The sequence below is a fragment of the Trachemys scripta genome, chromosome 10 (assembly GCF_013100865.1).
Source record: "Trachemys scripta elegans isolate TJP31775 chromosome 10, CAS_Tse_1.0, whole genome shotgun sequence".
NCBI classification, from domain to species: Eukaryota; Metazoa; Chordata; order Testudines; family Emydidae; genus Trachemys; species Trachemys scripta.
The window spans coordinates 71619444-71647163 of record NC_048307.1 but is presented as its reverse complement, the minus strand read 5'-3'; the positions used below and the strand labels follow the sequence as shown (position 1 = coordinate 71647163).

The window sequence follows — 27720 nt, the reverse complement described above, 5'->3', positions numbered from 1 at the left end:
GGCAGTTTCATTCCAGGAGAGAAGAACTGCACCCAGTCTTGGCAGGCAGGTTGGGCTCAGAGTTAACACGGCTCATTTTCAGGAAGTCCCATGTGACTACACATGAACGGCGTAGTACAGGGGAAGGGTCTAGGTGACCAGGAGAGGTGAGGGCACCTAGGAAGATCTCAGAAATATGCAGCAGCAGTTGGTAAGGAGCGAGTCAGCAAAGGATGCCTAATCCCTGCCTACACTAAGTGAATCATAAAGTGTTGCTCTCTGGTCACACTAGCTGCAAGTGTGAAAAATCGGGACGGGGGTTGGGAGCAATAGGCACCCATAGAAGACAGAGCCTCAAATATCAGAACTGTCCCTATAAAATCGGGACATCTGGTCACCCTAGTTGCAGCTGCCTGGTTCAGCCAAGCCTCCTAACCACAATGCAGTGCCTAGAACGTTTGGAAATTACCCCAGCCACCCTGCTCCCAAAAAAACCCAATGGGCTCTGTGGGGCAGAGGCCTGAGGAGCTTCTGAATGCACTGGGAAGACCATGGTTTTAGATGCGTAATCATCTCAAAACTATTCTCTCAAGAATAACGCAGCCGCGTGGGACACACCAAACCCTCACAGCCTGTCCCTGGTTCAGCGAGCTCACTATACGATTCACCAGTTAAAACAAAAGTGCCCGCAGCAAAGTTCCTAATGGGAAACAGCAGATCTGTGCCTTGTTTCCATTGTCTGCTTTGGGTCTTATAAAATTAGGGTTAAGGTTTTGTATGCTTGCGGCTTAAAGCACTCTCCCAGGTAGGGACTCTGACCTCCTTTGCTGAGCCTCCAAGTGAATCAGGGTGCCCAGCAAAGAAGGAAAAATATCTGGCTTCATCATTTCAGAACCCCTGGTGGCAGGCAATGGAACAAGAAGGGGAGATTTAATCTACAGAGCGAGGCATGGTTTCTGGTTGCTGAATTAGTCCCCTGCACCCAGCAGGGAGGCCCCTCTTGTGTATAGCCAACTCCATTAGCGTGCCTGTCGGTGGGAATAAGTCCTCAAGCAACGGACACATGTGAAATTAACTTGTGCTCATGATATTAACAGACACCCTGCTGTGCCCCATTCAGCACCGTCACCTCTCACAACAGCACTATGGAAATGTTTTGCAGGGCAATGAGGCAGTTACAGATTGCTTTAGAAGGACTGGAGGTCTGGGTGAGGGAGGAGTTTCCTGTAACACCAAGGTTTTATAAAATGAAAGATGCCACTGGATCAAGGAAGGCTTGGATCTCTCACTGCCCTGGGAAGGTCAGTTTTGGGGGCAGGTTTTTTACAAAACTCTCCTGAAAGGTCAGCTCCAAGTTCTCCCAGGGCATGACGGAAGAAGCCAGCAGTGACCTCTGCATAACAAGGCCTGTAAGTCCAATGTTTATGAGCTGTTGCATGTTTTTGAAGCTTCCCTGAGCTCAGCACACTACAGGCTCACAAGAGCTGCACATCTTTTGGCTGGAGACCTGCCCGACAAGGTCAGTCTGAGCCTAGGAGAGTTAGGGGTTGACTCACAGCAAGCCATCCCCAGAGACATGGCTTTTTCCAGGAGTGGAGGAGGTATATTTTGGTACCAAACCTCTTGTTTCTCAAGTCCCTGTGGTGTTGGCTGAAAAGGAGTGGATCAGGACTTTCCTTTGTAATGCACTGTATTGTATTCATACAAAAAGAAGAGGAGTACTTGTGGCACCTTAGAGACTAACAAATTTATTAGAGCGTAAGCTTTCGTGGACTACAGCCCACTTCTTCGGATGCATATAGAGTGAAACATATATTGAGGAGATTGTATGTGTGTGTATATATATCTCCTCAATATATGTTTCACTCTATATGCATCCGAAGAAGTGGGCTGTAGTCCACGAAAGCTTACGCTCTAATAAATTTGTTAGTCTCTAAGGTGCCACAAGTACTCCTCTTCTTTTTGCGGCTACAGACTAACACGGCTGCTACTCTGAAAACTATTCATACAAAGTCATCCTGTCCCAAGAGGGATCTGCCTTATGTTTGATGCCAAGAACCAGTTGCTCGGTGCTTGCGCCAGCAGGAGTGGGGAACGTGTAGAAATCACCAATAGGAGATGACCTCTTGCCAGTCGCTCTGGGGGAACGGTCAGCTGGGGAGAAGGTTGGCTCTGGCCAACGACAAAGAAGCCCTAGCCTGCAAAAAACTACTCATTCCTGCAAGGAGGCTGTTGGTTCCATGTGCCTAAAGGGCAGACACAAACCCACTGAAGCTTGGAGTTCCTCAGGAAATTCCCATATGTCAGCCAGATCTTACGGGTGGCATGATCCTGGCATTACTATTTCCGTGCTCTCTCCTCTCCTGCGTTTGCTGTGAATGGCTTCATCAGACCTGACGTTCTCTATCGCTCTCCATTTAATGTCATGTCCAAGCAGTGCCTCTCCTCCCAATCCACCCCAAGGAGCTGTTTCTCCCTGTCACCGTTTCAGGGTAACTGCACCTGTATTTCCTCCTCCATGGTCCCTTGAGGGCTTCCAGCTGCGACCTCTCCTGGGCAGAGACCTGCATCTCACTCCCCTCTGGCTTGGACCTGAGACGGCACAGCTCCCTGATACCCACAGCAATCCAATCTCCCTAAATGGCCAGCGCCTGCGCTTTGCTCTCTCCCCAAGGGCAACGAGCAGTGTGTGGCCAGCCGCTATAAGTTAACACACAGCTCCTTCTAAATAAGCACATTTATTCTGAAAGTCAAAGTATTACAAAGAAAGCACACAAAAACCCAAGAAAAGCACCTACCTGCATCCTAAAAGCTTACCGGGGTCACCCCAACTCCAACATAGGGCTCTGGCAGCTGTCAGTGCTTGAACTCCCATAGCAGGCAATCACCAGTTGATGGCCCTCTCCTTAGGGTGTAGCCCCGAAAAGCTGGGTTCTTGCAAAACCAGAGTTGTGGCAATTGCCTTCAAAACTCCCCAGGTATTCCCCAGGAAAGCCATTTACCACGTATTGTCCCAAAGCGCTAAGGCCTGCCTGGTACATTTTAGTAGAGTCATTTGAACTCTTTACACTGCCCAGGTCTCCGATCTGTCACATTCCCACCATTACCTTTACCGCTTGCTCCACTTCTTTCAGCTGGCCCCCTGGGGGCATCTTTACCTGCACTGACATTTCTGCCTCTTGATGCCCTGAAATGCTAACAGATCCTTTTTGCCTGGTTATGTTCAAGTGACAAGCCCCTCCTACCAGCTGGGGCTGTCTACTCTGCCGGATGTCCTCTCGGTAACCGCCACTCCATCTCTGGCCTTAAGCAGCAGCAGCTGTTGCCATTAGAAGGCCAGCTTGTCCCCATCTCATCTTCCTATATTCCCATCGCTCTGGAGGATAGTACACATCATGCGAACATGTGTTCTTGTGTCTTCTGTAATATTTCTCCTGCCTCCCCAAGGCCTTGCAGAGCTCGTACGGCTCAACCTGACTTTCTCACGCTTGCTGTCTCTCTGCATCTATCTTCTCGTTTCATTACTTTCTTCCTTTCAAGAGAGATTTGGCTCACCTTCAAGTTCTTAGCCAACCTCACACTGCAGCTCTCTCTCTAGCTTCCACCAGTACAACACTGTCACCTTGTGTGGACTGTGTATTCCACCTCCCTCCCAAGTCTTGTAACCCATCTTGTAGCTTGATAGGACATAAATGTCTTCTACTGGCTGAGCCGCTTGGGATTTTTAAATGTTATGTTTCTCCTGGACCATCCGTTCTTAACCTCTCCCCAACCTGCTGGAGATTTATTCCCCATTGCGCTCATCTTGCCCTCTGAGCTTTAGGGGTCAACCCTGCGTGCAATACATTTATTCCGTTCTCTCTTTCCCCCTCACTCTCTAGCATCTTCACATTCACAATTATTCAGCCTTGTAGTTTGATTTCCACCCCTTTCGGTCTTCTCTCAACCCAGGCCACCCTCGTCCCTATCCCAGCGGAGGTGCTCAAAGCACGCCTCCCGCCAACACTGGTACTCTCCCAGCCTGCTAAGAAAGATTCCCTCTCTCTTCCAGACTTCCTGGAGCAGCATCCCTGTCCTGTCCTACTGCTTACCACCAGCCTGGCCACGGTCCAGCTGGACGGAGACTTGTTGCAGAGCAGGATCCCATCTGGAAACTTCTGTTTATCTGAACTGTATGCTGATTGTATGCTGATTCTGATTCAGCTCAAAGGAAGTCATCCCCCATAGGCATAACTCTCAATGAAGGACTTAAACCCAATGGGTTTTTTCCATCTTAGGAGCCACTTTGATAGCTTGAGGCGCACACACTTGGGAGTTAATACTTTCCCAGCCCTAGAGGCCTGAAGCTTTATAAGGGATAGCACCCACCACACCGCTTCATAACGGCAGTGCCATTTTCCCCCTTCTTTGATCCCCAGCAACCTCATCCATGTTACTTCTCCCACCAGCCAAGGCTCACTACCTCCTACAAAACCACTCTGCAAGAGGCTCCAAAAGGAGCTGGACTGTTTACACCACTTCCATTCTCCTCCTTCCTATAGCTCACCTGATCGTCAGCCCTTCGAGTAATGGACATGAGCTACCCTGCTGCCACAACACGAAGCAAGCTCAACCAGATCGAAATCCCTGTTGTAGGCCAAGAAAGAGGCTTCTTGGCTAATTTTTTTGCTGCCCAAATATGAAGGATCCTCAGTTTCCATCATTGTTGGTGTTGGCCTGATGTGGGGTTGTAGACACGGGATATACTTGAAGTGCGGTATAACCAAATGGGACAGAACCATTTAAAAACAAATTAACATTGAGAGTATTTACACTGATCTGCAGCATACCCCATTCTAGAGCTTGACTCCAACGATTTTTGCAAAAGCACCCCCGTCCTGATCTGCAGCACCCCCCTGTTACCCCAGCCCTGGGCTTTCCCCCACAACTCTGCCAATGCACCTCAGTCTGGACCTGCAGCCCCCCTGCTCTTCCATTCATGGGCCTCTCTTGGCTAGCAACCACTAATCTGAATTGTGCCAGATGGTGCAATGAGAACAAATGGAAACCTAAGACTACAAGCCACTCACCTCTTTTAAACTTGAAACCTGAGCCAGGACTTGGAACTCGTGTGAGCTGCAATCAGTGCAGAGATGAATTCCAAATCCAGCGTTTAACTCTGTGAGCCAGATTCCCCATCGGATGGGTATTTCTTTATTTTCTAATATCACTATTAGTATTTTTCATTTAACAATTTGACAGAAATAAAATACACTGCAGTAACAGCGGTGATAACACATTTACTCCCACTTGAGAGACTGTCATTATTCTTTCATAAGTCACTTCTAGCTTACAGCTGTATTGATCACAGGTGAGGATGAATGGGATATCCCATGATCCTCTGGGATAAATCGTACATTTTTTTTTTATATCCACTGAACAACTATTTCTAAAACTCAACAAAACAGGTCACCAGGGCAGCGCTCCATTGATTTCATGTCCACTTACTCTTCAGACGCAGTGGAGCATGCTTTATCAATAATTCAGTGGGCTGCAGCCCTCAGGTGACCCAGGAGAGATACTCGCCTCTCGCCCACGCAGGATCTGGCAGGTGCCTTGGTTACTCAAGAGCAAGGGAGTGACCTATCATTACAGCCACCATTGCCTACGAAATGCACCCCTCCACACTTGGATGACCCTTGCCGTACAACCAACCATAGCCTGCAAATGAATGAGAGTGGAGGACTCTTCCCATCTCACAGGGTCTGGCCCTTATGGAGGTCCACTTAAAATCTGGCCTTGCATTTAACCAAACAGTTATAAGCCCAGAAATGGCTCTCTCATCAGCCCCAAACATCAGTTCACAAGATGTTATGAAGTTAACAAAGAAGCAGCAGGGCTCTGGTGCTTCCGTGCCCAGGAACCCCTTCCAGAATTCACTCTGCCCTCTGGGATTTTAGATAATTATTCACACTCATATCACCGGTTTCAAAATTAATCTTTTTTGGGGGGGGGAACTTTCTGTACCCCCCCCACCCACCCCACTTCCAGGAGATCCCTCCAGGATGGAACTTACAGTTCAGAAAGCCTCAGTGTCTGGAAGAGTTGCCATGACAGTGTGGTAAGCCGGTTATCGGAGAGGTTTCTGAAAATTAACAAGAGAAAGAATTCATGGTGAATAATTCCCTCTGCACCAGACCCTACAGGGTTCCTCAGACCTCATCATTTTCCCCTACAGTTTACAGCTACAGGGAGGCTATCAAGTCGTCTAAGGCCCCAACTTAAGGTTTAGTAAAAATATTTTAATGACACTGAATGTGGATAGAAGACTTCCCTTCCTTTTTGTGAAAACAGTCCATATTCTGTTGCAATGTGAAAAATACAAACAGAACAATTCCCTGCAACTATACTTGAGAACCGGAAAGGGAACCAGCTACAAACAGAAAGGAAAACTGATCAGCCCGGTTACACTCTCCAAACTCAAGTGAAATACAAGAGATAAACAAAATGCTAATCTTTAGAATTATTTGAACTGTAACAGTCCAAAGTGTTAACAGAAACACAGAGAAGGGAAATTTTAAAACAGGATTTGTATATTTGTTTTCCCATTAGGTTCTGCATCTTTCACACCAAAAGGAACTGCTGCTGTAGCAACTAAGAACAACCACCTCCTAGCACTACTCCGCCCTGAACTACAGAAATGTGACCTCTTCTCTCTCTGGGAACATTTTACAAACCAGTGCCCACGTCTACTGAGTCAAGTAAAAGAAGGAGAGAGACAAAAAGAGCTGGAGATGGGAGAGAGAGCAAACAGGGGTCAAAGACTAGCTCAGAGAGGACAGAGGCAGAGTATGAGAAAGAGAAAGATAGAGAGAGACACACACACAGAGAGACGGAAGGGTCGCCTGTATTTTATTATTGATTCATTTTAAGATGACGGGAAAAAACAAAGAACCTACATTTCGTAAAAGGCAAAATGTTCAATGGATCCTCAACCCTCGCTCAAAAAACCCCCAAAAAACGGTTTGTAACCTTCCATAACCTGTTCTTCGAGGTGTGCTGCTTGTGTCCATTCCATGTTAGGTGTGTGCACGTGCCCACGTGCATGGCTGCCAGAGATTTTTGCCTTAGTGGTATCCGTAGGGCCAGCTCTGGTGCCCTCTGGAGCCCCACGCTCGTGTGCCAGTATATGAGGTGCTGCTGGCCCTGTGGCCTCTCAGTTCCTTCTTGCCGTCAACTCCGACTCATGGAATGGACATGAGCAACACATCTCGAAGAACAGCAGTTACGGAAGGTTAGTAACCGTTTTTTCTCCTTTCAGTGCTTGCTCATGGTGATTCCATGTTAGGTGACTTCTAAGCAGTATCCCTGGAGGTGGGCTTAGAGTTCACAGATGTGCTGTTTGCAACACTGCTCTGTTGAAGCTGGAGTCGTCCCGAGCCTGCTGGGTGATGGCGTAATGGGACACAAAGGTATGGACTGAAGACCAGGTAGTGGCTCAGCAGAGGTCTTGAATCGGCACCTATCTTTAATGTGCGTCTCTCCCAAACACTTCCGACAGCTTGCATGGCGGTCGCTGACAGGCATAGGCTTATGGCAAGCGGAACATGGTTTGAAGCCCAGGGACCGGAGCAAGCCCCATCCTTGGGACAACGTCTCTAAGGGGACCACTAATTAACTGTAACTTACTAACTATTAAATACTAACTCTATGAACAACTATATACAAGAAACTATGAAGAAGAACCACTATAAGGACCTGCCATCACAAGAGGAAAGGCGTTCCAGCAACCGCCCCAGGCAGTAAGAAGGAACTGGCGGCGCATCATATACCAGCACATGAGCATGGGGCTCCAGAGCTGGCCCTGTGGATATCAGTAAGACAAAAATCTCCGGCAGCTGTGCACGTGGGCGCGCACTTACCTAACATGGAATTGACATGAGCAAGCACTCGAAGAAAAGTTAGGCCTCACAGCTTTGCACATCAAAGCTACACACCTGGCAGCTCAGACCATACACACACACACAAATTCAGCTCGCACCTGCACGCTGAAGTTTTTGCACCTGCAACAACTTGAGCATGAAAACCCACAGCTGCAGAAACTAGGGGCAAAAATTTCAAACCATTAATCATCAGCGTGAGTGATCATAAAGCCTTCTCCTAATTACAGCCTAATTAACTCTGCCTTCTCTTCTTCCCAACCAAACTCCCATTTTACAGCAAGAACCAAGAGGTAGGGGTGGATCACAGGCGAATCCCGAGTTTAGACTTCAATTGGAAGTTCAGCAATAAACTTCAGTAACCCCTGAAGTCATTGTCTGGCTTTTTAAGTCACAGTGAAGGCTGAGATCTGGGGTCCCACACCCTGAGTGCAGAGACAGCAATATCTGCCCAGGAGAATCTTTGGTTTGGGAGCCCATTCCTGTAGAGCTGCTAGTGGGGGAGAACCTGCTGCATGGGGAGGAACGGGAAGCCATCTCCATCGCTGCATGCCAGCAACGAACGTCCAGTGAACAGGATTTACAGAGTAGAGTTGCTTCAGGACTGTCTTTCCTCCTTCTCAGCAGTGGGGTTCTGCACACTTATTAATCACCAATAGCACCCCTTCCCTTGATCTCCCTCCCTCCCATTAAAGCACTGACCCCTTTCTGTCTCTCGTGCCACTCAACCCCTTCCTCATCCTCTAATTTCCCTCCCCTTTGCTGGCCCATCTGAATCATCATTGCCCTGGTCACCTATGCCTGGGCAGGCATGGCAATTTATCAGCTAGGACAACGGTTCCTTGGCTGCAGAGATCATTCATGCTGTGACCTTATTCACGGAGAATGGCGACGAAGAGCAAGAGACATGAACAAGAGACCCAGAGCCTCATTAAATCTGCAGCCAGCTAAAGAGGAAATATGGGGCAAGAGGAGGTGGTGGCACGAAGGCAGCTCCAGGCAGCCAAGTTTGCTATAGGCCAAGCACGAGGATCCCCATCAGACTCAGGGAAATGGGATAAGCACGAGGCAGCTTTGAGAGCGGACACGGAGAGGCACTGACTTCGGCTCTACGTGGGTTTGATATAGGAGGGAGTCTGAAGGGTTTGGGCTATTCGAGTCACTTGGCTCTTATGCTCAGAATAAGAAAGCAATATACAGTGAGGCCCGGTGTTTAGTGCTAGGGGCGATAAATAGGATGGGTCCTACAAATCCAAACTGATCTTTTTTGGATACAGGAGTCTCTGAAGGAGTTTTACCTTTCCAGCTTGGAAGAACTCCTCACAATCTTCCTCACAAAGCCCCTGGAAACCTGCCGGCTCTGGGTCTCTGCCCAGCCAGCCCACTTGAGACACCCTGGCCTCTACAACGCAACCTGCCTGAAGGATGCTGCAATAACAAGCCAGTGTGCCACCCAGCCTCCAGGAGAGAGTCAATGTCAGATTTTAGGCCAGAGATCGGCAACCTTTGGCACGCGGCCCGTCAGGGAAATCCGTTGGCAGGCCAGGACGGTTTGTTTACCTGCAGCATCCACAGGTTCAGCCGATCGCAGCTCCCACTGGCCGCGGTTCGCTGTCCCAGGCCAATGGGGGCTGCGGGAAGCAGCACGGGCCGAGGGATGTGCTGGCCGCCGCTTCCCATAGCCTCCATTGGTCTGGAACGGTGAACTGCCGCCAGTGGGAGCTGCGATCGGCCGAACTTGCGGACGCTGCAAGTAAACAAACTGTCCCAGCCTGTCAGCGGATTTCCCTGATGGACCGCGTGCCAAAGGTTGCCATCCCTGGTCTAGGCTTTGCTTTACGAGACATGTAGCACACAAGCCATAGCCCAGGGGGTTGGAGGGCAAATGTCACTTTAAGTCACCCCTCTGCCACTCAGATTCTAGGCGGCATAGGTTAGAACAGCTCCAGGGGTTGCCCTAACTTAGGACAACCTCTCCTGAAGAGGTCAGCTCTGGAATTCTGCAGTTGAAGCCCAGACACATCTGTGCTGCTTACAAGGCAAACACTCCCAAATACGCGTCGTTCACTTTGGTTAGAGGATAAATCCCATCACGTGCCCTGGTGTCATACAGCTGTGTGGTAGTAGCCACATGACTCCCCTGCATCCACAAGCCGTGGCTTCATGTCACGCTACATCATACCGCGCATAAAGCACTGCAAACTGCAAGAATCTCACTGAGGCAGCAAAGATCCCTCAATTCCCAATGCTGTGGAAACACTGGGTTTGTCTAAAAGGAGATTTAGCGTGTGGCAAGCTGGGATGTAAATCCACAACGCACTAGCCTGCTGCATGCTAACAGGCTGTGTGGACCTTGCTACTGCATGCTAAGAGTTCCGTAGTGCGCTTAGACCTACTACGGTTTCACTCAGCAATGGATCAAACCACACTACGGAACTCAGGGCGCGGCAGCAAGGTCCACACAGCCAGTTAGTGCGCGGCAGGCTAGCGCGCTGGAGGTTTACACCCCAGCATGCCACGCACTAAGTCCCCATTTCGACAAGCCCATGGCTCCCACTTCCATCCGCAGGAAAGCCTTGGGAAATGGGCACAATCTGCAAGCATGCCCCAGAGAATCGGACTGCAGTGCCCCTCAGAGAAGAGTCAACCTTTGGGAGTCTGGCACCGCCAGATGAGGAAAGGGTAGGAAAATCCCGTTGCTACAGAAAGATTAGCCGGTAAATGTTCTACAGTTCCCCCCACCAGAGAGAGAAGAGGGGAGGGTGGAAAGGGCGATGGGTGAGAAATAGAGAGAGATGTAGAAGAACGGCAGACAAAGCTGCAGAGGAGGGAGCACATCTTGCTGGAAGTGTCCTTTCACAAAGGTCATGTTTAGCTACATTAGGCAGAAATGTCAAGAGAAAATTGGATTCTGAAAGAGGAAAGAAAAAACAACAGGCTTTCCACGCAAATAAGGAATCAAAAATAGCACGATCATGTTATTACAATTTGGGGCAGGGAGAGATGGAGAGGGGACACGGCCTCGCTAACGCGAGGCGCTTTGCTAGGCAGATGTGCTCGGCTTTTAGCCTCACTCCTTCGCCGCGCCTCTCCCGGAGAACCCAGTGAAGAGGGGACGCACTGTCATTGGCTCACAGCTGGCAGGAAACACTCCTTCGGAAGAGCAGTGACACTGTCTGACCCAATAGGCAACATCTGCAGGCGACGGCGGGCAGGGACGCCTATTCACAACTTTCATCTGGGAAGTTCAACAGAGATTCACGCCATGGGGAAGGCGTTGGTGAACAGAGGCAGATACACACACTCTGAAGTGGGGTGAGTTATGTAAGGTTCCTGATCTTAGGAGGTTTATTTTTTAAAAAAAACAAAACACTATATTTAAAAAAATAATGAGGTTGGAAAGTCATGTGACGCTTTGTGGTTCACCCAGACCAGTAAGGGGTTGTTTCATCGCCACCCGGCAAGCCTGGTGCTTCTGTGCTGGGCAGCCTTGGCTCATAGCCCTGGCAACAGCGGTACAATGGTTCACCCTCGCTTCCACCAGCCTGGTTCCTCCTTTCGGGGTGACACCACGAGCCCCAAGTCTACCCAAAACCATCTCCCCTGCAGAGCTCAGTCCCTCTGACTGTAGCCCTCACCAAACCTTATCGAGTTTGCTGCTCCTCTGGTGAGACAGTACGCAGCACCAGCCTGTTCGTTTGGCTGATGATTTTACTCTTCCATTTGAAACAACACACTGAGGTGGTGGTGTCATCAAACAAGATTAAGTTTATGAACAAAGCACAGACATTCAAGTGGTACCATATTGGCGGAACTGAGACAGAAATGGCTACCAACAAACAACAGTAAAAATATGCTTCTAAAACTAAAACTTAACTTAAACTAGAGCCTCTTGTTCAAAGTGATTTGATCACCACCGTTGTTCTTCCAGCATGAATGGTCAATTCTTAGCCAAGATCCAACACAGAGCTTAAAGCGCTTGGCTTCTTTGTCTCTTCAGGTGAAGGATGCCAAAACGGCTTTTTCTCTCTGCTTATGTCCTCAAAGTTTTATCTTTATTTTCAAAGTCAGGAAGCCTTCCTGGGGGCTCAGCTTGGTGGGTCCACCAAGGAGCTGACACCTGTCATTTTTGCTGTCTCCTCCCCCCACTGAGATAGCCACTTAACTGTCTCCCCAACTCGCTAGTAGTTTGAGGGCTTTGTTTACCTTTTATGTAAGCGTCCTTTCATTGCCTCTCTTTGTTCAATTTACATTGGAGGCAAAGTCAAGCAGGTGGGACCATGTTCCTTTGTCTAGGGTGGATTGACTCAAACCCTACCTGCCAAAAACACTTGAGAATACATTTCCATCACAAAATGTTTCTCGTATCACCCATACAGCCCCCACACGATAAAACTAGCGACCAGCGTTTTATCAGTTCACAGCTGATACCTTACAGCACACCTGTTAGATACAGATTATGACAACGTGAGTTGGAGTACACTGGTCAGGCCAGCTCAGGCTCACTGCTAGCTACTAAAGTGCCCGTTGCCCTCTGGCACTGGGGTGCTCTCAGGGCCACTGTTAAGCACTCAAAAAATAGGAAATGCCAGAATTAGAGTTGCCTGTGTAATCTTTATTTGGCCTCCTTGAGTGCATGCATTATGATACAGTCTTTAGTTACATGATCACATACTATTTTACCCACAAGACCCTGGCCTAGCCACAAGCAACCTTAACTCTGACAATTTGAGCATTTGACTTTGCAGCCTTATTTGGTTTTTGGTTTGGGTTGGGGTTTTTTTGGGACAGGAAGGTTGTATGTAATTTCCTAGGGTTTGGGTAATTTTTTAAAGCCAAACGAAAAAACTGAAATTACGATATGTGGCACCATATAAACACCTATACAAGGTCATTGGCAGAATTGGAAGTTTTAGAGCCACAGCACAGACCTCTGTCGCTTGAGCTAACAGAGTAACCAACAGCAGTAGTAGGTTGTCATCCTTTGTGTGGAGCAGCACTAGGGGAGACCGGGTCACTTTGCCAGTGTTTTTCCATAGATAGTTGCTGACAGCAGAGGAATGGTGAGACTCTGGAATCTTGGATTCCAGGCTCTGGAGGCAAGTGTGCTCCAGGGAACTACTGTACCTGCTAAAATCTAACAACTCTTTACTGAGCGTGTGCACACTGCAATTTTACAAAGGCTTATAATTGGGCCAAATGTGGGCAGATTTTCACAGGGAAAGCAAAAGGCACATCTCTGACACAAAGGCCAGCGGCCTGCCAAATTTCAAATCCCTACTCCAAAGCACGGGGCACTAGAGCTTTGCAAAGAAAAGAGAATTCTTTGTCACGGATAAAACAATGTATTTTCCCTCGCTTCGTTCTTGGGAGCAGCTGAACTGTTTTAGCTGAAATGTTCCAAAAAATATTTAGCATAAGGCAGACAGCCTGCATGAAAAAGTTCCAGCTCAAATGGATAAAATTTAGCAAAGTTATAAGCAACTGAAAATAGGATCTTATCATGGGATGCATCAGGCAACCTTAATAATAGCTTATGTTACCAGCCCTTTCCACCTCAGGTTGTCTAAACCTCACTCCTGCCAGCCTCCCGCATCCCACAGGACCCTCCAAGGACCCACTTTCCATGGGAAATCCTTCAAAACACTCTCCTTGCCTGTCACAAATAACATGTTCTTTCCCTGTACCCTTCTGGTCCAAGGGGACTCTAAAGGAGGGGAGGCCCATAACGGCCAAGTACCCCACATTTCTAGACTACAGGTCAAAAGAGCACTTGAATGGCTGAACACCAACGAGACAGATTTAAGACCCTTTAGTGACCTCTGATGGAAAGGTCACAGTTCAACAATACTCCTCTGTCCCAGCATCGTGTCAGGGGGAGCAGTGTTCCTGGAGCAGCTGTCTTTGAGATGAGACATAACATTCCTGAACACTGGTGCTTATAAATCTCATGCATTTTTTGTAAGAGTTAGGGCAGGAGTCGGCAATGTTTGGCACGTGGCTCGCCAGGGTAAGCACCCTGGCGGGCTGGGCCAGTTTATTTACCTACTGACGTGGCAGGTTCGGATGATCGCGGCCCCCACTGGCCGCAGTTCGCTGTCCCAGGCCAATGGGGATGGCGGGAAGCCACGGCCAGCACATCCCTCACCCGCGCCACTTCCCGCCGCCCCCATTGGCCCGGGATGGCGAACCGCGGCCAGTGGGGGCCGCGATCGGCCGAACCTGCCACGTCAGCAGGTAAATAAACTGGCCCGGCCCGCCAGGATGCTTTCCCTGGCAAGCCGCATGCCAAAGGTTGCCAACCCCTGAGTTAGGGTATTCCCGCCCGGGTTATTACATTCTGCCTCCTCACCCTCTTGGAATTTCAACTGTGTGGGACTCGTCACCTCATCTCTCCTAAAGCGTTGATGTGCATTATTAGGCAGCATCTGTACCCCTACTCAGAGGTGGCTGCATTTCAGTGGTTTGCATATGGCTAGAGTGCTGTGGTAACCTTGGTGAAGAAAGGCAGAAGAGAAATGTAAGGCGATCAGAGTCATCTTAGCCCAGCAGATGAAGGGGGCCACTGAGATGCATCTGCCGAACGGCTCGTCACTCCCATTCTTGGGGAGGTGGTGGTTTCTTTGTTTGTTTGTTTGTAGTGGAGGATTAAAGAGGAGTTTAGCTCCCGAAATCCAGAACAATTGGACTTTAGTCGAAAAGGAAATGGCATGTTTGCTTTTCCTTCAATTAAGCAGCAGCAAAAAGGGCTCCACTATTAAAAGCCATTTTTATTCAGCTAAATTGAGCCAGATGCCTGATTAATGACACTAACAAACAAGAGCCTCTGTAATTAAAACTGCAAACTATATTATTGTGATTCAGTCCAACTGGTGGCAGAAAGACGCTGCTGTTGGGGACGGACCCGCCTGCCCTTCTTCTCCCACTGAGCTCCCCCTTCCATGGTTGCCCTTTATTTCAAACCTGACACATTTCTTTACGCATGGAAGATGTTTTTAAACACATTTTAATAACACGCTGCCAGCTCCGAAAATCCTGATCCAGAGGATTAGCGGCATGGAGCTGCTGAGAGGGCGCGCATGAGTGCTTGGTATAAATTAGAAGTGAAACGCACATCCCCAATGTATTCCCCGGTCCCAGGTTGTCAGGGGCACAGTGCGTGGCTTCTTTGATATTCAATCTGCTCTGCAACACAGGCCCAGTCAGCCTTGTCCATTAAGGCACTGTACCCCAATATAGCACGTAGGCTGCTGCCCCCACTGACTCCCCACCCTCTCATCTAATGGCCAAGGATGGCAGGGGGCAAGCACACGGCAGGAGAAAGTCATGACAGCACACTCAGGGTTGAAGTAAAAACTGCTGTTGTCATTGGGTAGGGAAATCAACCTACTGTGGCTCTCTCCAGGCCATTTGCTAGCCAGCAGCAGTCCTAGTTTTGGCAAGGGAATAAGGAGGGAGGAAATGGGAGAAGAAAAGAAAGGGACCACCAACTCCACAAGAACAAAAACCAACCAGAGGGAGCCTGGGAAATTCTCCCTGACATTCCTACATAACTAGCCCCTACATCAGTCCCGCTCAGGCCCCTGCACAAACACAGCTGGGCACAACCCAGGGTAACAATACAGACTGAGAGCCCAGCAAGCATGGACTTGTCATGGTTTCATTTCTCAAGACAATTCAACCTCTGAGCATTCCTGGTGGCAGCTAGTTTAACCCATTGAAGCCGGCAGCAAATGCCATGGGTTCACACGTGTCTCGTGTCGGCTCTCTGGAGCAGCCAGGTGACGCAGGTGCTTCAGGTTTGAGATGAAGATGTAAGTTAAAGTAAGGATGGACACGCAGCCCACTGGTCCGCCTCTGCCCACCTCTCTTCATGCCAAAGTTTGACTTTACTGCATATGTCCTCATAGGAAAGTCCTCCTCCCTTACACCTCACTCCTCAGGGCTCCTTGCCATTCACCAGGAATCCCTCCCCCCGCATCCAGGCTTCTGTGGACCCGCTGTCTTCACCAGGGTATTTGGGCTTTGCCCCATGGCTGCAATAAAGCCCTGGACTGAAGACTTCTTGATCATCTTGGCTCTCTTGCGTTGATCAGCAAGTGTGAACTGGACACTGAAGCTGACAGGAAGGAGAGGCCTGATCATCTGTTCTGGCATTGCCCTGTCTCCATGTGCCACACACTTGACACAGAAACAAGGTGCCAAGGGGAGAGAGACATTGGGGACCGGCGAAAAATGTGTGCCACCAAAAAAGCACCACAAAGTGGCTGGAGGGGAAAATGCACTGGCCCACTATTCTTTTAGGCCAACTCCTCACCATCTGATCTATTTTCTACCGGGTGCCAAAATGTCCGAAGTGAAAAAACATTCCACCTCAGAGTAATCTGGCTTGATGACACAGGAATTGCCCTTCCAGAACAGAGCAAGAGGTCATCCTCCAGGTGGACGACCCACCTAGTCTGGCAGAAACCCCTTGAACAAGCCTCACTCTCCAGCACTGGAGAATTACTCTTCGGCTTGTTCATCTCTGTCAGAGAGATGCAATGACCTCTAAAAACAGTGTTGTGCTCCTGATCTCCCCGCTCCCCCTCAGTCTCCTTTCTCCTCCTCCACCCTATTTCCTGTTTAGTAAGCAGCTTTGCTCATTAAGGGAAAATGTACTGTCCTCCTTTAATGAACGTGCTAAAATTACCCTAGCAAGTCCCAGCAGCAGCCGGCGACGGCACAGGCCCTCACCACGAATTGGGCTCTGCCGATATTAGACTAAATTGAAATCTCAGATAGCTCAGCACAAACCCCCAATAGGCCACCGCTGAGGCAGAGCCTGCCAAAGCACCCGGCAATGCCAAACGCACGCAAGCCTCTCGCTCCCTGGCTCACACGCAGGCAAAGTGGATGAGTTAGCAGAACAGGGCTCAGCGTTAGATTGACGAGGCCAGTGTTAGCCGCTGGCTATTCCTTCTGCCGCGCTCTCTGCCTGGACTCTTCCAGGTGTCACCGCAAACATATCAGCGCTACGAAAAAGCAAAAAGATGTTTCATTCCAGCCAGGAAAGCCCCAGTTCCTTGCCCTAGCGTCTCCCCAAATGCTGCAATGGATGAAGGGGGTGAGAGCCTTGTCCTCTTTGTGAGATTGCCCAATGCTGCCTCAGAACATGGGGCATCCCAAACAGCATCACTTCATGATCCTAATACATGGTCTCCCAGAGCCACAGCCAGCAGTCACGACAACCCTAGAAACACCAGCATGGATGCCAAGATTTGGTCCTGCGGGGGAGAAGCAAAAGATTTTCACCACCAGCCTGGTGGAGCCATTGCCCACCGTGACGCATCACAGCACATCCCCCTTTCAAACACCAGCCCTTGCATCCCCTGGGATGCACCTAGCCAGCCCAGGCCCGTTCCTAGGCAGGAGACCAGAGATAGCACTCCAGCCGCCCTCGCTTTGCGTTCGCTGGCAGCCGGCATTCTCCACAGCCCCCAGCTGCTCCTGCAGCAGAATCTGAGGGGGAAGAGGGGTGGGTGGAGAGGTTTTATTTTTTTTTTCAGCGACAGCATTAAAACCAAACCACAATCACGATGCAAGGGAGAGAGACACCGGGGGAGGAGCGAGGGCGTTTCCCCTGCCAATGCTGCACAGGGTAAAATTGCCAGCAACGTGCACACACACTTATGGCACCCTGGAGCTAGGCACTAGCAGCTCATATGCCACACGCCTTTCCTCCCACCGCAAATGATAATAACAACGTGCATACTGCTAGCACTTTCCTCCCAATGGATCCCAACGCACTTCAGAGTCCACAGAGCTTTCACACGCCGTCCCTCATCCACCACCCTCTTTCTTCCAAGGGGTCTCTCAGCTGCACCCAGCTTTACTCAGAGATGGGACCACCCCCAAAGGTTCAGTGGTACTCTGGGCTTTGCTTCAGCATGTGACAGAGATGGGGACTGGTCACAAAGGTTGGATCCAAACTTTCCCATGGTCTGGGGTGGTTTAGAGGCCAGGGTTTGGCTCAGGCTCTCTGTTACGCTCATCGCCCTTTGCCTGGGGGCTGTTTACAATGTTCTCCTCCAAGGACAGCTGGATTCAGAGGATTCAAGCCAATACTAAAAAGCTGGCTCGGCCCCGCAATGGCATTTCCTGAGCCTGCCAGCTCCCCCGCAGGGTGAAGGCCAACAGCGCTCGGAAGCACTTTAGTTCTCAGTGCAACTAGCCAGCCTGCAGTGAGAGGGGCCTTCCCCTCCACTTCCACCCTACCACGGAAAGAGATCCTCCCCCAAGTGCCCTTCACTTCCCCGCCCCTCAGCACACACCAGGGTATTTGGACACCCATCAGACCCGGAATATAACTGTACGATGGGCTTTTTCCTGCTGCAGTAGGAATACTACAGAAGCAGTATTCATGCCGACTGAGGCCAGGAGGTGTCAGCTGACAACTCCAGCAAGAGGCCGGGCTTATTGTGCTTGTTTGCCTCAACCTGCTTGTTTCCCCCAGATGGGAGCAGACAGCGAACGGCGAAGACCCATCCCCTGCATCCCCAGCCCCAGATTTCCAGCAGGCCTGGGGTGAGGCAGACCATTCCACAACAGAAGAGAGATCCCAGCCATCCTGAGAATACAGGGGAAGATACAGAGAGCGCCTGGGAAGGGAATCATGAAAGGGCCCCTCCCTCCGACTCCACAAAGCACACAGAGAAGCCAGAACCCACAGCACAGTCACAATAATATTCAACAAGGACCCAAAATACCTAACTACAGCTTCCAGGCACTGTGTATAGAAACAGTGAGAGCCAATGGATTAGTAAATCACCTTTATGGAGGCACTAGAGGTGAGCCCTGCTGCACAGATAGAGCGGGAGGAGGGGCCGGGGAGTTTTACACAATCAACCCACAACTGCAGTCGTAGTAGAACTATGGTGAACAACATCGAGCAGGAAGCCGCTCAGGCAGGCTTGCTTGGCCCAGTAGCTGAGGTGCCTTTTTCTGTCCTCAGAGCCATGTTCCAAGTCTCCCTGGTTTGCTCCATGCACATAAGGCTGGAGGATGAAAACCAAAACTGCCAGCAGACCCCCGAGCAACCTTCACGGTACCAAACGGCTGTGCTCACGTGGGCTGGTTAAAAAAAACCCAACCGCAACATATTCTCCCTCCCGAGGGGGCTCGGTGCCAGGGGCCAGGCTGGGAGGGGGCAGCTCTGCAGGTTCTCCGGACTTTGAAGAAAGCGGTGGGCGGGAAGCGGGGGAAATCAGCAGTAACAAAACAACCCAACACAAGGTAGACAAAGCACTTGGCAGGCACTGCTAAATAGTTTCCAATTAATTAACTGATTACATGATAGAACAGAAGGGGATTCGAGTGAGTACTGTTGACCTTTAAGAATAATTAATATCATCAGGATCACAAAACTTGTCCAAGAATAATTAGGCACATTTTAAATATTACATCCAAATCCAAGGGGGTGGTTCTGGTTAATTTAGAGGCACAGCTCCCAGCACCTCTCGTCCCTGCTCCACTTTCCTGGAGTCCACACACCCCATTCCTGCCCCAGCTATCTCTCCCTTTCTCCCCTATCCCTCTGCCTTCATACACATTCTTCCCATCCACTTCCTTTCCCCCTTCTCCTCCAACTCATTCCTCCTGGCTGATGATTTCTTCTTGCTCCACCCTATTCCACCATGATCCCTTTCCAGCCTGGTCCCCATTCCTCACTAGGCAGAAACCCCCAAACTTCTCTTTGTTCAACATCTCATCCCTTTCCACCTCCCCCATTTTCTGCTCCCTGCTCTCTGCTTTCCCCCCACCCCCATCCCACATCTTTGTGTCTATCAGTGCTTCCCTTTCCTCCCTGTCCCCCTGAATGTTGATTCAAAGTCAGAGCAGTGGCTGGGTCTTTGCCCCAAATTTCTCCAGCAACAGCCAGCCCATGCCATGCCCTGCCTTGCCAACAACATGAGTCCTCTCCCTCCCACCAGGCTCAAATCTCACTAAACACTTCTTTCTCACTCCAGCTTCCCCTGCTCACCTGCCCTGCCCGGCCAGGAACCTGGCTCTAGTGGGAGCAGATAGAGAGCCGTTCCACCAGGAGAGAATAGAGCTCAAATGAATTTGCTCCTGTGTGAGCAGCTGAACCCTTTGTTGAGAAGATCTAAAAATGAACCACAGCCCTGGGATAAAATAGCAAAAACAAAACAAAAAAATCTGCTGCTGTTGATTGTTAAAACTTCCATGGCTTGATACTTTACTAAATTATAGATCAAAGGAAAATGGTCTTCATGGGCTGATGAAGCCAGGCTGCTGCCAAGAAATCTGTGTTTATACCAGCTAATAAAAAGGAAAGACTGCCATTACCTCACGGCACTTGCACCCCAGCATCAGAGCAGAGGGAACTGAGACACCTGCTTCCAGTGCAACCTCCAGCGGCAAAAGGAGTACTGGGGACATCACAGATAGACACAGCAGAAGACATGTGGCCAAGAAGGCTGGACAGCCTATACCAGTGGGTAGACAGGGGGTATGTTGGGTGAGAGGTGAGGATCTGTGTTGAAGTAGTTTATGTCTGTTGGGGATTGGTGTAGACTGGGCGGGGGAGGAGAGGAGAGCCTTGTATCTCCAGGAGGGGGGAGTGTTTGTGTGTCTGTGCAAGCATCTGGGGGAAGGTGGTGTGTAGCTGTGGCAATGGGCCGCTGGAGGGAGGCAAGCCTGGATCTCAGGAGAGGCTAAGGTTTTCGTCCTGGAGGGAAAGGAGGAAGGCAAGTAGCAAAGGGTTCCCTGCAGAAGCAAACGGATACGAAAGCAGCAATCCAACAGGCAAGAGAAATGCTCAGCTGACAAGACAAATAAAACATCAAGGAGGAAGCTGCCCCACCCCAAACTGCCAATTCTCACTGGGACCCCCACAGCGTTTGTGGGGCAACAAGACACCAGACATCAAGGCGACTACAGCCCAAGCCAGTGGTTAGCAGCATTCATGCAGGGTAGGATGGCAGCAAACAAGCCCAGGTAGAATGGGAGAGAGCCTTTGGGGAGCTGCAGCTTTAGAGCCACCCCTGTCTTGCATTCACCCTTTTTCCTATTCCATTCAGATTCTCGGGACACGTCCAGCACCGCGGTATCTGACTCCTGAGAGGCCGTCCTGTCTGCAGAGCCTGTTGCTGCTGCACGGGGATGACTGGGAGGGCTGGACGGAAGGCTGGGTGATAGGTTTATTTTGCTGGAACTTTGGGCACGTGGGTAGCCTGTTGGGAATGCCGGAGTACCCGTATTGAGAGACCATTCCATTTAGGCTGACGGGGAATTGGCACTGGGAGATCAGTTCAGGTTAGAGAGAATTATTTGCTTCTTTTTAATACAGACACAACTTTGGAGAGATCTAGCCCATGTGCGGGGGAGGAGGAAGATAACACAGGGGTCGGCGGAGAATAATTCAGACAGGCTGGTAGCACCACAGAAGGGTCCAAAAGAAAGCTATTCTCCCCTCCCTCTCATTTCACCCGCACCTGTTACTCTGGAGCAATGGGGAGCTCTTCCTCCTGCCCTCAAAAATCCGGCTGCTAGAAACAGACAAGAAAAACAGACACCTGCAAGACAGATGCGAACAGCTGCAAGTTCACCACTGGGGCTCTGTTTGCAAAATACTGATCATGTGGGAGCACTGGGAAGAGGGAGATAGGAGAGGAAAAAAGGCAGGTGAATATTGAGGGGACCAGTTCTGAAAGCCTGGCATGGCCCTTACTGCTCTCCTCTTTTCTGATGGGAGGCCGAGGGGCTCTGCTCCATGCTCTGGCCTTGGTGCTGAATGGCACTGGCCCTATCACAGGTGCAAGGAGAGGTGACATGCTGCAGCTAAGGGACTCAGGCACCAGGCTCCCAGAGCAATGGATCAGAAGTAAACATGCACCTCACTGGGTGTAAGTGTATTCAGAGTGCAAGGTACCTGGAATAACCATATACCAGTGCACTGGGAATCCAGTGTAAACACACACACATCACCGTTTGTTCACATTCCTGACTGAGGGGGGCTCTAGGGAAACACACACTTCCATGGGATCAGGTCTGCCACCACAACTTATCCCACATTACTGCTGACACTCACTGCATACATAACCGGAAAGACAATGCAAAGGCAATTCCAGCCAGGGCTCCTTGTGACGCCATAACCCCACAGTGAGCTCGCACAGATTGGCTAATAAAGTATGTCACACTGACTCCCACGTCCTGCATAATCCACCACTCGGCTTTTAACATATATAAATAGGAAGTGGGAGGGGTTGATGGAAAAAACTAGAATTTTCTAACAACATTTTACAATTCCAATAAAACGTGCCAGTGAGTAAGTTATGGAGTATTAAATTCTGGCACAGTCACATGCAAGGTCTGAATTAATGCCCCATCATTCACACCCTGTCATGCCTTATTGCTTAAACAACACACTCTTTGAATGTGTCTCTTTCTCAGAAGCTCTGTTTACTGTCTCTACACCCCTATCCACCCCACCATCATGTTGTTAGCAAGGCGGCATCCTTGTAAAACCCAGATGAGATCACTTGAGAAGTCCCTCGACATTTTATTATGCTCCTACAGTGATGGATCTTCCCTCCCACCCACTTTTAATGTGTCTTCCAAGTCCCCCTGGGAGGTCCATCCTCTTCATTTCATGCCCCCAGGGCACCTCCCACTGGGAGGCTGGATATGGCTCCCCACCACAGCCGCTTAACATACCCTATTGTGTTTTCTGCAGTCAAGCAAGGTGCTTCTGACTTCAATGGGCTACCAGAGGCTGCCTCTGAAATGTTATTCCCCACTGGCCACAGGGGTGTGGAAGTGAATTCTGGCCCCTATCGCCCATGGATCTCCATACCAAGCCCTGCGGGAATCAGGTCTTTCCACATTTGTTTGCTCTCTCTTGGGAGAGGAGGAGAGATCTGACTGGATTTAACTACTGTATATACTTGTTCATAAGCCGAATATTTTTGGTAAAAAAGTGACGCATCAAAGAGTGGGGGTTGGCTTATGAACGGGTCTACACCAAAATTTGATGATTTTAAACTCTATGTAATCATTGAATTGAATATCTAATACATTGTTGTTTTGTTTACCTGGAGCATCTGCAGGCAGGGAGCCCCTCCGCTCTCTGTGGCTGCAGTTCACCGTTCCCAGCCAATGGGAGCTGCGGGAAGTGCCACTTCCTGCAGCACCCATTGGCTGGGAACGGCGAACCATGGCCAAAGGGAGTTGAGGGGCTCCATGCCTGCAGATGCTCCAAGTAAACAAAACATCCTGACCCACCAGCGGCTTACCCTGACGGGCCGGGAGCCAAAGTTTTCCAACTCCTGAAATATAGGGTCGGCTTATGAAAGAATCATACAGTTTTTGCTATTTTTACCTATTCATTTTGGGGAGTTGGCTTATAAACGAATGGGGTAATGAACGAATATATACGGTAAGTACCAGGTGATCCCCTGGCTCAGAAACACTACGTGAGGCATGGCTGAGATAGGTCTCCCGATTCTAACAGCATGCCTTGCAGGGTAAATGCGCTACATCAGTGTTTCCTAAACTTGAGACGCCGCTTGTTTAGGGAAAGCCCCTGGCGGGCCGGGCCAATTTGTTTACCTGCCACGTATGCAGGTCCAGCAGATCGCGGCTCCCACTGGCTGCGGTTCGCTACTCCAAGCCAATGGGAGCTGCTGGATGCAGTGCGGGCAAAGTTTGAAATGATGCTGCAATCAATGCAAAGGACTATGTAAGACGGGACTGGGAAGCAGAGATATTCCGGCAAAGCAGCTCCCAGTTTTGTCCATTTGCCAGCGAGATGACAGATCGTTTTTCAAAAAGGAAGCATGGCATGAAACCAGAAAGGCCCAAGGGAGTAGGGAACATCACCATCCCCGTGTGATTTAACTGGAAGTGGTGGTTCAATGCATCAAAAAGGTTCAGAGCAAGGTGGTGTGTGAGAGAGAGACAAGATTCTGAAGAGCTCAGACACCACGGTGATGGGCAGATATAAGGACCTGAACAGAATAGGACACATTCTTTACATCACTACTGTTATAATTCATCTTGTTAGAGTAGCGCCTAGATGCCCCACCAGCTTGTGGCTCCATTGTTCTAGGTCAGTGTTTCCCAAACTTGGGACACCCCTTGTGTAGGGAAAGCCCCTGGCGGGCCGGGCCGCTTTGTTTACCTGCCGCATCCGCAGGTCCGGCCGACTGCGGCTCCCACTGGCCGCGGTTCGCTGCTCCAGGCCAACAGGAGCTGCTGGAAGGTAAACAAACCGGCCCGACCCGCCAGGGGCTTTCCCTACACAAGTGGCGTCCCAAGTTTGGGAAACACTGTTCTAGGTGCTGCAGAGATGTAGCCCCAGAGAGCTACGGCCTACGGAGACTAGAGAACAAAAGTACTCTTATCCCCATCTGATGGAGATGGAGACACAGAGAGATCAATGACTCACCAAATGGCACACAGGAAGTCTGTGGCAAAGACAGGATCAGCACCCATATCCCTGAGTCCCACTATAGTGCATTAGCCACATGATCATCTCTCCTCTCGGTATTACTGTAGAACACATGAGTTCTTAGGCAGGTTTGGATTCTGATGGAGGCAGCCAGGCCTGCAGCAGAGAGCACAAGTCTAAGAGGCATGAGGTCCCCAGCTCCAATCCTTACCGTGGAGCCTTGGGCAAATCACTTCACATCTCTGCAGCTCCATTCCCCATCTGTAACACGGGGCTAACACTCCCCTGCCTACCTTACCAAGGCCTGGTGAGGATGCTTGTGCAGTGCTTTAAATGTGGATGGTGTTTAGAACTAGAGATGCTGAGGAGTATCACTGCAGTCAGAAATTCACTGCTGGGCCTTCGGAATGCTGTTCAAATGAGCTAAGTTTCCAGTGGCCAGCCTTCTGGGAAAAGCCAGACTGACTGATGTCTGCACGGAACGGGTTTCTCCTTTGGCCTTGAGAACAGAGGCTGCTAAAATACAGAGCCTGCCTGTGCTGCTGTTCCAGCTGAATGAGGAGATGCTCCAAATTGATTCAGTCTGAGGTAACAATTGGAAAAAAACATGCCATCCAGCCACTGCTGCTAATTAGCATAGCGGCTAGGCAGTGTGCTATGCCAGCACGGAGGGGACAAAGTAGGGAGGAGGGCATGGGGGAGGTATGGAAGCAGAATGAACATTATTACTATTTATTATACCTAGGGAACCACAGACATGCACAACTCTTTACAGAAGAACTGGATCCCTTGGTAAACTGGCCGCAAGCAAACAATGTGTGTTTTAATACCGCTAAATGTAGACATCTACTAACAAAGCATGTAGGTCATACTTACGCCGTGGGGGACTCTATCCTGGGAAGCAGTGGCTCGGGAAAAGATTTGGGGGTTGTGGTGGATAATCAGCTGAACGTGAGCTCCCAGTGTGATGTTGTGGCCAAAAGAGTTAATGCGATCCTAGGATGCATAAACAGGGGAATCTGGATTAGGAGTACAGAGGTTATTTTACCTCTGTATCTGGCACTGGTGCTACTGTTGCTGGAATCCTGTGTCCAGATCTGGTGCTCACAATTCAAAAAGGATGTTGATAAATTGGAAAGAGTTCAGAGAAGAGCCACAAAAATGATTAAAGGATTAGAAAACTGGCCTTAAAGTGATAGACTCAAAAAGCAAAATTGAGTTAGCTTAACTAAGAGAAAGTAAAGGGCTGATTTCATTACAGTCTATAAGTATCTACATTGGGAACACATTTAATAATGGACTCTTCGATCTAGCAGAGAAAGGTATAATGCAATCCAATGGCTGGATGTTAAAGCAGGACCAATTCAAACAGGAAATAAGGCGTACATTTTTAATGGTGAAAATAACTAACCATTGGACCAACTTACCAAGGGTCGTGGTGGATTCTCCATCACTGGGCATTTTTAAATCAAGACTGGATGTTTTTCTAAAAGATCTGCTCTAGGAATTATTTGGGGGAAGTTCCATGGGCTATGTTAGACCGAAGGGCAGACTAAATTATCACAGTGGTCCCTCTGGTCTTGGAATCTATGAAACATAGACCAGGGCAACTGACCTTGCTGTGAGTAAGTTACAATTCAAGGGCCTGCTCCCAAGAGGCGCTGAGCTCCCTAACGTCCTTACGGCACAAATGGGAGCTGAGAGGTGCTGAGTACTGGCATGATCAGACCTTTACTTACAGAGCGGATAGCAATGGACCACATCCCCTGCACAGTGTGGTCCTAGTCCATAACAATGTCTCTCACAGAAATACAATTAAACAGTAATAGAGCCAAGCTAGGAATGCCAAGCATTACCTGGGAGATGGGGAAAGATTGATTTGCTATGGATGTATCTTATTCCTTTTCATAATTGTTTGAAATGTTCCTATGCTATAATTCAGGTTGGAGGGAAAAGACTGGCAGGAGTGCAGGTGACAGCTGGTAGCCTACTTGAAAGGACTGAACACGGAGGAGGAAGGAGGATGTGTGGCACCCAGGATCAGAAACAGTGAGAAGCCCTGGAGTTGCTTAGTGGAGGAGAGCAGAGTTAGACTTCGCTCCTTATAAGACAGATTAGCCTGGCTGCTTTAGAGAGAGGCCCGGGATCACTATCCAGGGAATAAGGGCAAGTGATTTTTGTGAAAAGCAATTGAACATCGTCGAAACAATATTACGTCTGGTGTTTTGTTTGTTTATCCATTCAGCCCGAGATCCTGAACAAGCTCACACAGCCACCCAGGGCAAAGTAGTTTAAACAATAACACACATGGAAAGGCTGCGTAGTTACATGAGGGGACACAAACCTCACAAGCACCATGGCTCAAGTGTCTACAGTCCTTGAATATGTGTGGGTATGAGCTGGAAGGGTGCTTCTAGTGTCTGAGTGCCTTTATGAAGTGTCAATACAATGAGCACAGAGTGACTCAGCAGCCCTGATCTCTAGACTGTGCAGTATCCAGAGGAGGTCATAGTCCTGCCTTGATCTAGAGATAATCCTGCAATGCTTCTCCAGAATATTCTAGTCCAAAACTCTTCACAGACCACACTTATCCACGCAACTCCTCATTCTTTCACTTCGCACTGGAATGCAGTTGGCTCTGGGGTGGAATACAGCCGCTCTTTAACAGCACTCAGCAACTGTACTGAACAGACCAGGAAGTGAGGCAGAGAAGAATCCTGTATCCAGTCAAAAACAGAAAGTGAACCTCAGGTAATCAGGATGTGCTTTCCCAGACTAGATCGTGGCCAGGACAGCAGGGCCAAGGCCATGCTCATAAAGTATATCCACATCAGCATGCCACGGTGAATAGCCAGGGCGGTCTAAGTTAACTACATCACAAAAGCTGGCAATGGAACAGGCCTGTTGGATCATCCACCCCATCCTCCTCCCAAGCCAAGCAGTTCCCTACATACTTAGCCCAGTGGGCCTTTCCCACTTCTAACATCCATAAGTCTGTCCCCTTCAGCCCACCCCTAATCTATGTGAGCAGAGAAGAGACAGACACAGAAGAGAAGATGAAAAAAACCACAGTGGGACAGAAGGCAGCCTATGTATGCAGCATTCAAAAGCCAAACAATCTATCAGAACAGGGGTCGGCAACGTTCGGCATGCGGCTCGCCAGGGTAAGCACCCTGACGGGCCGGGCCAGGCCAGTTTTATTTACCTGCTGACGCGGCAGGTTCGGCCGATTGCGGCCCCCACTGGCCGCGGTTCGCCGTCCCGGGCCAATGGGGGTGGCAGGAAGCCGCAGCCAGCACATCGCTCGCCCGCGCCGCTTCTCGCCACCCCCATTGGCCCAGGACGGCAAACCGCGGCCAGTGGGGGCCG

The 27720-nt window shown here is 49.7% G+C and overlaps 1 protein-coding gene across 3 annotated transcripts in view; it reads right to left on the bottom strand.

Annotated features, from left to right (window-relative positions):
* The window catches only part of NTRK3 (neurotrophic receptor tyrosine kinase 3), a 332474-nt gene that overhangs the window by 223604 nt on the left and 81150 nt on the right, over positions 1-27720 (bottom strand). For all 3 annotated transcript variants that reach the window (XM_034783964.1, XM_034783962.1, XM_034783963.1), the window contains exon 4: positions 6035-6103. In XM_034783964.1, the coding sequence (XP_034639855.1) occupies positions 6035-6103 (69 nt within the window). The remainder of the gene's footprint in view (positions 1-6034; positions 6104-27720) is intronic.